Raw genomic sequence first — 12,234 nt, 5'->3', positions numbered from 1 at the left:
AGGGGTTTGAGGTCAACCCTTGACCATAACGAAGAAGCCATCTTAAACAAAGTAAAAATGAAACTGGACTCCTGGTCTCCCAAATTCATCAGCTGGTGGGGAAGGGTGGAGACGATCAAAATGATCATAGCACCCATAATCAACTATATGCTAGGTATGCTGCCACTAACACTCACTGAAGACTTCCACAAGAAGGTAGTTCTTATGGAAAGGGAAGAAACCCAGGATCAGCCTGCAAAAACTAAGACTGCGCAAGGAATTAGGGGGGCTAAATGTCACGAACTTCAAGGTATTCCAAACGGCCTGCCTGGCAAAACAGGGAATATTCTGGCTCATCCCAAACCAGGAGTACACACCAGTATGGCTCGAGCTAGAGAGGGACATCCTGGAAGGTGCCGACCCCGTAGCCATACTCACCGCCAATAAGCACCCTGAGGCAAACAACGCCGTCCTCAAAAATACTAGGATAGCACTATTGAAGGTAGACAGAAGGATGGAACACAGCATCAGGAGATCGAGCTGGGAATCAATCTGGTTCAACTCTAAAATAAAATACAGCAGTAGAACACTAGCTAACATGGTGTGGTACGGGAGAGGGATCACCACACCTGCTCAGCTGGGGAAGGAAGGCACACCACTCACATTCGACACGCTGAAACGGGTCTACAATCTACCCAACATTGAATTCTATGAATTCCTGAAGATCAGAGCTGCTATCACAAGAGCAAACCTGACCAAAGAGACACCCTCCATCGTACAATACATGCAAAATCTGAACAAGATCGGACACCAAACCGCCCACCTATACAAACTCCTAAGCCCACACATGTCAACACTTAACACCAAAACGATGGCGTTCTGGGAAACACTGCATAACAGACACTTTAGCGAATATGAGAAATCCCGGCTTTGGGTCTCAGCCTCCAAGAACAAAGTCTCCCCCCAACTAGCGCAAACAAAGTACTGGCTACTCCACAGAATGTTCTGGACGCCGACCCGCCTAGCTGCAGTAGGTGCCACAGAGAGCGACACATGCTGGAACTGCCATAAAGAAAAGGGAGATCTGGCCCACCTCATTTATGAATGCCCGATGGTCAGGTCTTTTTGGAGCAAAGTAAACAACTTCATCAACACAGTAGTGGGGGGTACCATACAGCAAGGTCTCGACGGACTAGCCACCGCATTCATGTCCCCAGACCTAGAATCCGGGGAGGACAGTGAACTAGTGGACCTCCTACTCACAGCAGCAGTTAAAACATTTTTTGCGAACTGGAACTGCACTAGCAAGGCGACTTTTAAGAGATGGGTCAACTGGGTAACCTTCCTGAGAGGGGCGGACAACATCACGGCAAGGTACTCAACCAGTCATACAGCAAGAAGCGGAATGTGGGCCGCCCTAGATGCACACTTAGGGTCACACAAACCCCCGTAGACTAACAACAGGCCAGCTCCCATGGGAGGCAATCAGCCGCAGGTTAGAGGAAACCACCCTGCAGGTGGTCTGTCCCCCCCTTTTTTTTCTCTTCCTTTTCCTCCTTTCAAGCTTCCTTTCCAGTCTCTCGGGCCTACAGATACGTCGACTACCAATATCAGCCACCATGCCTATATGCCGTATGCTTACCACAATATGCCTGTATCTCATCTGTATGTGTGCCGCGCATAACAACTGTACTGTATTTGTATCATGTCACAAAATATCCTCAATAAAAACCCTTGAAATAAAAAAATAAAACAAATATTGTGTCCCCGTGTATTGTAACTGCTGCTCATGAAAAGTGCTACAATACTTTTGGATCAAGTTTGCGCTATTTAAAATTGCATAATAAAATCCCACTATTGTGTGGCACACCAAATATTGTCAGCAGTGTTCAATTTTATAGCAATACTTCAAAGGCGGTAAGGAAAGCAACGGGGGCTGAATAAGGAGAGGGAGGGGCAGGCATTCTACAGATCACAATATGACGGAGCTAGGTGGGAGGTAAGCTAGCATCAACTGGAGCGAGGGAGGGATGCGTAAAGACAGTCTGGAAAATGATGCACTATTATGGAGTGCTAAACTGGAACGTGAAAACAAGTGCCTGACTCTGCTGTGATATGGAGTAGTGGAAAGACGGAATACATGCACTCGCATGGAATGTGGGCATGAAATGATAACAAGTACACTCGAAATGTTTTAGGCACAGGGAGATTATTTAAACAGGCAAAACATTAACAAAAGTTCTACAAACGCTGATAAATACAGTACTTGGGCTGCCAAACTGCTTAGACATAGTGAGCTATTTCCTGACACTCGTCTGTGTTTTTAATTTATCCTGCCTGATTCTTTTTAAACGTTTATGTTTGTTTTGCTGGGAATTGTGTTGGGGAAATCCTTGTATTTGGGCGGACCTTGCTTCTGCGCCCCTCGCCCACGCTGAGCGCGGATTGGTCTGTTTCCTCCAATCAGCAGCTCAACCGGGAGCAGCCGGTTGTGCCCCTGACCCTTAATGCCTTCCGGGGCGCGGACGCGAGTGCTCCTAAGGCAAATCCGTCTGCTCCCATGCGCGCTTGAAAGTCGCCAGACATGCTGCCGGACGGGCGGCCGCTAAGCAGGTGTACTCCCGGGATGATCTGGTCTCTATTGGCAGGTTGGTGAGTCCATGCGGCAATCTATTGGTTGTCGCTCCTGAGGGCCCTTTGGCTGTCAGTGCTATGGGTTTAGTTCCTGGACTGCTGTATCCTTCCCACACCCCTCCTCTCAGGTGGTTAAACTGTTCAGTTTAAACTGCCGCTCGTTAGTAAGACATTTTGCTGAAATCTACGACCTACTTGAAGATGAGTCACCCGACATCTTCTTTTTGACAGAGAATTGGCTCATAGCTAACATGGAACAGAGCCTGGATTGGCTCAGCCCCAAGGCTTCAACATTGTGATTTTTAATAGAGGGGCTGAGGGTGTTAGTATCACTATCATCTTTAAAGCGGGTTACACCTGCACTCTTATGAAAGAGGACTTGCTGGGAAGTTAGTGCGCCTGATTCAAGATAGCCTTGAATGCCAACTTCACATTGTCTTGACTTTAGATCTATTACCCGCCTGGCCCATCTAAAGACACACTGAATATTGCAGTAGGTATTCTGACTATTAGATCAGCCAATTTTAGCATTATTGGTGATCTTTATCTACATCTAGACAATACTCATGACTGCTAGTTAGGCAACTTCTCCGCAGACCTTGCTGCCCTCCAGGTTACCCTGCGGGTCCTAGGCTGTACCCACTCTGCTGGCTACCTACTGGATCAGTTTTTTTCTAATTTCCATCCTCAAGGTGGACACGCCAACTCCGATGAGTTGGTCTGATCTTTATCCGATACCCATGACTCTTCTGGGAGTAGAGCCCCTTCAGGGCATAACTCGGAAATCAGTCTTAAAATGCCTGTGGCATAAACTGGATAGCTAACAGTTCCACGCTCTTCTATTGATACGTACACCTATCCAGATGTGGCTGAGAGTACCCTCTCCAGCTGGATCTTTCACTCCCTTGATACCCTCATTCCCGCATGGTATAACAGCAATCTGGCTGCAGCCGGGAAAGTCTTTAAAACTATGGAATGGGCGTGGAGGCGGGAATATGATCCACTCCTGAAAGGGAAATATCGGGCATCTATTTAGAACTATCACAAGGCCGTCCAGAGGGAAAGAGTTGCCTACTTTAATGTGATTGAAATAGTGGCAACTCAGCGAAATGCATTTTCTCCATCCTTAATGATCCTAAATCATTGGGGCAACCTAAAGCACCTACCCTCCCCTCAAACGGGCAATGTGAGGCTCAGGCCACCTTCTTTGTCAAGAAGGGTGAGAACATCTACAGAACTTTTCCCCATTCTGAGATCAGGATAGGCCCTCTCACAAGAGGAAATGTTCACGATATGCAAGGAAATTAAATCAGGTTCCCTTGCAGACCGCCTTAAACCTGACCAATTTCTTAAATCCCTGTCTTAGCTCCTTTACCCATTCTGCAAGTTGATTATAAGTCCATGTCCACAGCAGTGGTCCCCGGGGTCTGGAAACTGGCCAAGGTGGTCCCTCTATTAAAAAAGCCCACATTAAATGCCTCTAAACTAGAGAACTACCGCCCCATCTCTCTCTTACTATTTGTATCCAAAATTGCTGAGCCTATATTAATTCCATTCTCACACAGTTCATTGAAAACTATAATCTGCTTGACCCTTCACAGAATGGGTTCCACTCTCGTCACAGCACGGAGACGGCTCTCCTGGCTGTAACTGAACATTTAAGGGGCACACTGGATGCAGGGCGAACGTCAGCTCTGATACTGTTAGATTTAAGTGCTGCGTTCGATACAGTGTCCCACCAGATCCTGCTGCAGTGCCTGAAGGAGGCTGGCATTGGAGGTGTGTCCTTGGGCTGATTTGTTTCCTTTCTATCTAAGAGAATCTTTCAAGTATCAGTGCCTCCTTTCAGCTCTAAGGTAGATCCATCAAGGGGTCCCACAGGAATCGGCTCTTAGCCCCACCCAATTTAACATTTACATCCAACACTTAACTGCAGTAGCCAGAACTAGAGGACTAACTATGGTCTCTTCACAGATGACACACAGTTAGTGGTGGCTCTATCAAATGCCTCCTTGCAGGACAAGCTCAGATTCAGGGAGGACCTAACAGCCATAGCAGACTGGATGACCACCAACTGCCTCCAACTGAATGCGAGCAAATCATAGATCCTGCTGGTAGGGAGAGATGCTGAACTGTGGATTGAGCAGTGGTGGCCATCTACTCTGGGCTGCCCACCTGTCCCTAAGCAGGCAGTACAAAATCTGGGTGTTTGGGTTGACTCCGCCCTTACCTTTCAGACCCAATCCAAAGTTGTAGCCGGGACCTGCTTTGGACTTTTACATGGGCTTATGCCATTGTTTAGTTTCTTCAACCCCACAATCCGTCAGGTCATCGTCCAGGCCAGTGTTCTATCAAGGCTGGACTATGCTAGTTTACTCTACCTGGGGGCGAATAAAGCTGAGATTCTCCACTTACAAAGGACGCAAAATGCGGCTGCCTGGACGCTACTCGGTCTGCCGAGAACATGTCCTACAACCAGCGCCATCCGTAGACTGTACTGGCTGCCAGTGGCAAAGCGCATTGAGTTTAAAACTCTCTGTATCGCCCACAGAATTCTGAACCTTCAAGTTCCAGGTAACTTGGCAAATCTTCTCTCACCCTACGTACCCACTCACCACCTATGCTCAATGGGCCAACATTTGGCTGTCATCCCACAGGCAAGAACAATTTGAGCAGGAGGGTGCTCCTTCTGCGTCCCCTGTGAGCATCAGGAGCATTAACAATCATGTTCAATTTTACAAAGCCATCAAAACACATCTATTCCCTGCCTAAGGAGCCTCCGGTGCCTGCTCCATAGTGTCTTCAGTTGTTTGCCGGGACGTCCCTTTGCTGGGGCAGCTGCACGCTATTTAAATCTGTTAACATAACATAACATGGGACACTGACATGTGAAAGGCACAAGGAACAACAGGAAATACAATGCTACAGTCATTAGAAATGGAGGACAAGTAAGTGGTAAGCACACAAACCAATGAAAAGTAAGAGAGGGATATAAGCCCCTTTTAAGATTTATAGTAAATACAATAGATTTCACAATCGCAGTGAAGAGCTGTGCAGGTGTAACCTAAAAAGGACCACTGTCATCCTCTACTATATACTAGCTCTCCTTCATCTCTCATTAATAAAAGAAAATTGTCTCCTAATTACCTTTATGTTGCTGATAGACAGTTGTTCTATATTTTTATCGTTTTTACCCACAGTGGCTTCATTATCTGGGATCAGATGCCGGAGTTGTTACCTTTTTCTCATGTATGGTCATTCACACAATGCGTATTTTCAATGATTGGAGTTTCATATTGTGTTTTCTCATAATCCTTTTTTTATTAAACCACACACTACAGCTGTCGCTTTATAAGGCCAAGTCAGAAGGTGGTGGCAGTGTAGCTCCGACTCTGTCTATCAGCAGTGGTGCCATTTATGATTAAAAAGAGCTGCCGCAGGACATGCCTCCAATGCAGAGGTCATCCTGAAATCTAGGAACATCGACTGTGTAAGCTATTTATTGTCAGGAGAGGAGAAAGTCACCTTAAAACATATCTGCCTTTGAGAATTGTAAGAAAATAGGAAAAACAAAAAGAATTAAAGAAACATTAATATGAAAACACAATAAGTGAAAGCACGTTTCTGCCACTGCTAAGAGTACATAGAATAATGCTAATAAAAAAGACAAGAATTGCTCATCTAGAAGAAGCAGGGCTCTTATTGCGTCATAGCCATTCTTGTTGCAAAGAGACAAGTTGGCGTTTCCACATGCCTACTGCTATAAAAATATTTGTAGTGTGTTTTACTGCTGATGTGTGCATTGCTATTATTGTTATGAGGAGATGATATAAACACAGCATTATAGTATTCTAAAGAATGCCCCAAATAATGGTGTGATCTCCTCAGTCCTGAATACTAATAATGACTTGGATAGGATCCATTCTGCAGTGATGTAAGGCTGCCTTTTAACTTAATCACACTGCTTCGATCATTTGCTGATATTCATGAGCTGTCGAGAGGTGTTGCTGCCCCAGATCTCTGTTACCATAAATACTACTGTATGAGGGTCGACTGAAAATAATATTGCATTATATATTAACAACTCAGAGGCCACTGAAGCAGGGGAGTAACCTGACAAACATGTTCTCCACTATTCCAGAGGAATAAAACAAACCGAACTCATTGTGAGACTCCTGAGAAGGAACACGGAAAAGCACAGAAAACATTTCACAATGTATTAACGTATCTCAGAAATACAATATAAGGCAGGTTTAGTAATGGATGGATCCAGTGTAGAATCCTTACGGCAAAATACATATACTGGTGATGTGGGAGAAGACTTGAAACTGAAATCAAAGAAACTGAGCCAGGTACAAAACTATCTGGATTTTGAACCCCCCCTGAAGCCACAAACATAAGCAACAATGTTAAACTTAATATTAAAGCTTTTAATTCTATAAACTGGATTTATTAATTGCATTTTACCAACACAAATCTGCTGAACCTTTGGACTCAAGCTGCACCTCGCTGATGAAGCTCTAATGAGGCTGAAACCAGTTTGGCGTTGCTTATGTTTGATATGGACTGTCCTCAGAGGTTTGGGGCTAAGGCTGATAATGAGCTAAAAACGACAGAATAGAATGCGCCTCCGAGTTATTAGATGTGGTTGACATTTCCCCAAGCACCCATTAATCATTTTTGCACTGTCTAGGTGAGTTTTGCTAAGGAGGAGTAGTATGCCCAGGCATCCATCTACCTTTGCTGTGCTATAGGACTCAAGCTGTACTCCACTGATGAGGCTGAGTAAGGCTGACATATTTCTACGGGTGCTTGTGATCCCATTTTCAAAGTACCTTACCTGCCAGTTTGATCTAGACCTTCCTTTGTGGGTAAGTGGGGGGGAGGATTATTACAAATTTGCATATGGTAGGTCCCTGTCTCTAATCCCACAGATGAGTTAAACAATGGAATCAAATGTGACTCCAAGTAGATTACTGGTGGCTGCGATTTTTAAATATACCATCTTTCACTTTTGACGGAGAGTCTGAAAATATTCATATGCATCTAAAAGTACAACATGTTGGTTATGTTATATTCAATAAGTATGTTGTCCACCATAGATAAATTCCTTTCTACATCCTCCGTGCTTCCTCAAGACTGTCCAAATCTCATGAAGCCAGATATGTAATATATTTATTCGTTTTCACTTAATATTCATGAGGCTTATGGGGCTGTATTGTAATGGGTTATCCTTTTAGCCTTTTCAATAAACAGGGCACAAGTTGTCATGTTATAATAAGTAGTGGAAACACCAGGCCCTGATGAATGACGTGAAGGCTTCCCAAAGGGGCTGATAGCCACACTTGCAAAATTCATTGGAGCCTTCTGGAGGGATTATATTATAGACAGGACCTTCATATAGCTCTTGCTAAATCTCTGATGCTCTTTCTACTTTTGTCAGGGAGAACTATAGTTATACCTTATTTGGATTGCTTAAAGTATTTGGGCTCGAAATGCTGAACAGAGCTATCTTACTGGTATGATTACCATGTTACTATGCCACCACTGTCACTGTGAACCTTCTAGTACTAAGTATCACATAGAGGCCTTCTATTGTTTGAGTAACTCGATCATCAAATCTTTAATTTAAAAATAAATAGCATTTACATAACAAGCATTGGCATAGCCAATAGGTCTCGCCTTTGGAACCTTATAAGTGTTTAGCCATGCAACAGTTAATGTTGTTGCAGTGAGGATATTGTGCTGCATAACTAAATACTTATAAGGTCCCAAAGGCGAGACCTAGTGGCTATGCCAATGCTTGTTTTTCCTATTGAAGTCAGTGGAGTGAAACTCCTCCACCTTAGCAGAGGAGCCCTCACTGAAAACAAAGGCCCTGGCTGCAGCCCTAAATAATTATCAGTGATAGGGATTAATTCAAGCATTTCAACTCACACTTTTTTGAATACTTCATATTAAATATTCAGTTATGTAAAGCGAACATCATACTCCATTTAGGCAAAACAATCTCAAAAAATGACAAACAGAAATATATTTCTTCAAATAATGTTTTGGAATGAACTATTAAAATTCAGATATTGAAAAACATTGTTAAAACGTTCTGAAATGCGCTTTATTTTGCTTTGCCAAGAACTGTAAGAATGAACATCAACTGAATGCGCTTCTGGGAAGCATTTTGGATCGACTGCTACCGTTCAGATGACGCATCTCTTTTAAAAATATCATTAAAATGTATTGATTTTGTAATCTTTGTTTACAAGGCTCCCTGTGCGGTTGCCACGGCTCCGGCTCTCGAAGGAGTGGATTTCTCGCTAGACTTTGGGATGATGTCATTGAGTCAAAGCCTTGCAGCAGCACAAGCACAGGAGACATCAGTCGGACATGAAGATGGGGAGGTGGGCCCCCGGTTTACGTGTGAAGTCTTAGCCAGTAAATCACCTGGTTGCAAACACGAGCACGCGAGTGGTGCGTGCACCACAGCAAGCCATGTGTTTTGAATTATCCTGCCCTTGTCTGGGCACGATAATTCAAAACATATGGCACCTGTGCGGGTAACGGCAATCAATAGGCCACACAAGCAGGAGCGTGTGGTGAGCTTTTGAAAGCCCCTTACTATAAGTCTCTCCAGAGTAGCGCATGCGCGCTGCTATAGGCTCGACCTAAAAACAAACATCATCTCCTATGACAATACATCTTCAAATCAAGCCGAAATTACTTTGCACATTTAAAATAATTGAAGTTACATATACGCTTCTGTCTTTCCCAGATTTCACAGTATACTATGTTTAATTTGCAAGTCTGTAAATTTTTTGCACCAAGTTCACAGTAGAACAATAAATATGTAAAATGGACTCCCTGGGAAAATGTTTCCCCAACTGAAGTATAGAGTTACTAGCAGTTGATTGCCCACCTTTGTGGCTTTCTATAAGATATCCTTCCTAATCTTGGGGGCAATATTACATGTTGCGCAAGGGGAAGGCATCTTATATATTGCAAATGAAGAAAACCCTACTGCTGATTGTTTAACTTTTATTTAAAGCATTCAAAACAAGGCATCATGTTATCTTCTTCAGTCTATTTTACACCTCACTATCAATCTTATTGCTTCCCGAGATAATACCCAAGGCTGGACTTTTAGGCTGGCTGATCAGAATCTACTTACTTACTATTTTCAAAATAAAAGTATGACTGTTGAAGACTGCTTTTCATAAAAGGACTCGCTTTGCAGAACTCATTTCTCTGTGACATGGCATTTCCAACTTCTTTGGGATGTTCCTAGCATGAGTTTACTCCGCACATTCTTCAGTAGGAATTATTATGAACATCTATTCCAGTGTTCACTCATTGTTTTAGTTCCTATAAGAGCACCTTATTGCATGCAAGAAAGATCTGTCCCAACTGCTAGGTTACTTGCAAAGCTCACTGACACTACTGAATATGCCGCACTATATAAAACATTTAGATAAATAACGCAAATTAAGCACACTTTGGCTTTCTTACATTTTTTGGCTGCTTGGTTTTCTCTTTGATTTGAAGAGAAAACAATAAAAGGACATTTTATGTTCAATGTGCGCTTACCAAATCTCACTCATTCGCTTGCTCAAATACATTCTTTTGTTACAGATGCAAAAACATGCTAACATTCGAAATTGTACTTTAATTCATGACTTCCTTTAATACCATTTTGATGGTCCTGTTATCTTCTGATCTTTACTTCACAATATCACCATATTTTTTTATATTTACACCATTGCAATATTTATAAACTACAAACACCAACACAAAAACATGGTTTGTATCTTCTTGGGCTTTATAAACTATTTGATAAATCGTTATGTTTAAAATGTTGACTTAAAAAACAAGCAGTCTTTTTTTAAACTTTGCAGTAAAATTATACCTTTCAGATTTTTTTACAACTATTGTCCTAAGTATGGCTGTTAATAGCTAATGCATAAGAGTATTTATAATGTTGCTGGAAAACTACAGTGCTAACTTTCGTGTAAGGTGTAATATTCCATTTTGTATGAGAGTTATTTTCGTTTCATGACATTGCAGCACAAAGAATAGTTTGACATTTCTTGTAAGAGCTAATTACAAAATTGAAGGAAACAGGACAGATTTATAAGAGTTTAGTGCGAGTTATTAGGCTCACCTTCCCAGGAGAACACATTGTTCCATCCAGCGGAGGACCTTTCTTTGTTTTGCAGAAGTAGGGGTTATCAGGGTGACTACACCACAGCTGTTTACATGGATCAAATGTGCGGAACTAGAAAATAAGATATTTATCATGAGCAAGTAAATACATGACACATCCACCACCACATAAAATATTGATCTAAAAATATTAGTTACACACACATCTTTCTTAAATTAATATTTTTAATAGAAATGGACATGAATTTTAGAAAATAATAAGTACACAATTACAATATGATTTGTCTAATTTACAAAGTGACCAAAAACATAAAGAAATCAAAAGCACTAAAGACACATGCGAATGCGTGGAAGAGATTTACAAAAAGATTAGTGACCCCCAAAATGTTAAACATCCATGGGGTTTCTGCATTCGCTAACCACCTTCTCACCTTCCCAGAAAAGACACTGATCAAATAATACATTGTGTTCACATCCTTACTGTCAATAACTATAAATGTGTTTATAATCTAGCTTGTTTTCTTTGAATGCACATTAGAGGTGTTTCATCCGTACAAAAGGTCAGCAACAGGTACTGCAGCAGCCCAAAACATGTGACCCACAAAATATAATGTGTGATTTGTTTCTTAATGCGTGTTGGGTTCTTTTTATGGTTATCTGGTTTATGGTTATCTATTGCCTTATAATTACATCATGATATTACTGCTTGCTTGCAGATTTTGTACACACGTGTTCAGTTCAGACGTAGTTCACTGGAAACTGAAAACATATCATTGGATCCAGATTGACCCTACTCTTCTATTTCTGATAAGTTATTAACACTGGGTGGACTTCTTGCATATTTCTTAGGAACTCAATAAATATATGCCATCCTCATATACTAAGAGTAATTCACCGAAAGTGGTTGACTTTTGTGAATCAATTCTAATTTTGCGAATTTACCGATGCACAAATAGGTAGTTTCACAAAATACATAGTTGCAAGTGGTGGCAGAACGACCTGCCTAGTGAATAAAGCAGGTCACAATTGGGGACTGTTTATGATTGGACACAATCATAGGATGGTGGCCTGCAAGGGTCAGCAAGTCACCAAGTCTGTTATTGTTTTAAATTTAAAAAAGTGTATTTTCTTTAAAACGTTTCACTGTGAGTTGGCAGTTGTCACATGGAAAACTGTCAATTCTCTCTGAAATGTTTTGAAGGTTCACAAAGGGGAAGGAGCTCAAAGGGGACCCCTTTCTCTTTGCAAATCAGATATCACACTCTTTGAAGTATTTGGTCAATGTTTTGAGACTGTAATTGAGGTCATAAACTGTTGATGTATTGATATCCGACTAAGCCCCTTTCCTGGTATTTTCTCTTTGGACAGGGCCACAAAAGCCATTTTATTAGTCAGAAATAATTTTCTGAAATGTAAAGGATCTTTTGTACATAAAGAAAAGCCCTTTTGTGGTCACAAACCTTG

At 42.0% G+C, this 12,234-nt stretch overlaps 1 protein-coding gene across 1 annotated transcript in view; it reads right to left on the bottom strand.

Annotated features, from left to right (window-relative positions):
• ADAMTS2 (ADAM metallopeptidase with thrombospondin type 1 motif 2) overlaps window positions 1-12,234 on the bottom strand; it is a 1,719,397-nt gene that overhangs the window by 594,243 nt on the left and 1,112,920 nt on the right. The window contains exon 10 of the mRNA XM_086931466.1: window positions 10,769-10,882. Coding sequence (XP_086787592.1) covers window positions 10,769-10,882 — 114 coding nt within the window. The remainder of the gene's footprint in view (window positions 1-10,768; window positions 10,883-12,234) is intronic.

Source organism: Lissotriton vulgaris, chromosome 7 (assembly GCF_964263255.1).
Source record: "Lissotriton vulgaris chromosome 7, aLisVul1.2, whole genome shotgun sequence".
Lineage (NCBI taxonomy): Eukaryota > Metazoa > Chordata > Amphibia > Caudata > Salamandridae > Lissotriton > Lissotriton vulgaris.
This window is presented reverse-complemented; position numbering and strand designations above follow the sequence as displayed.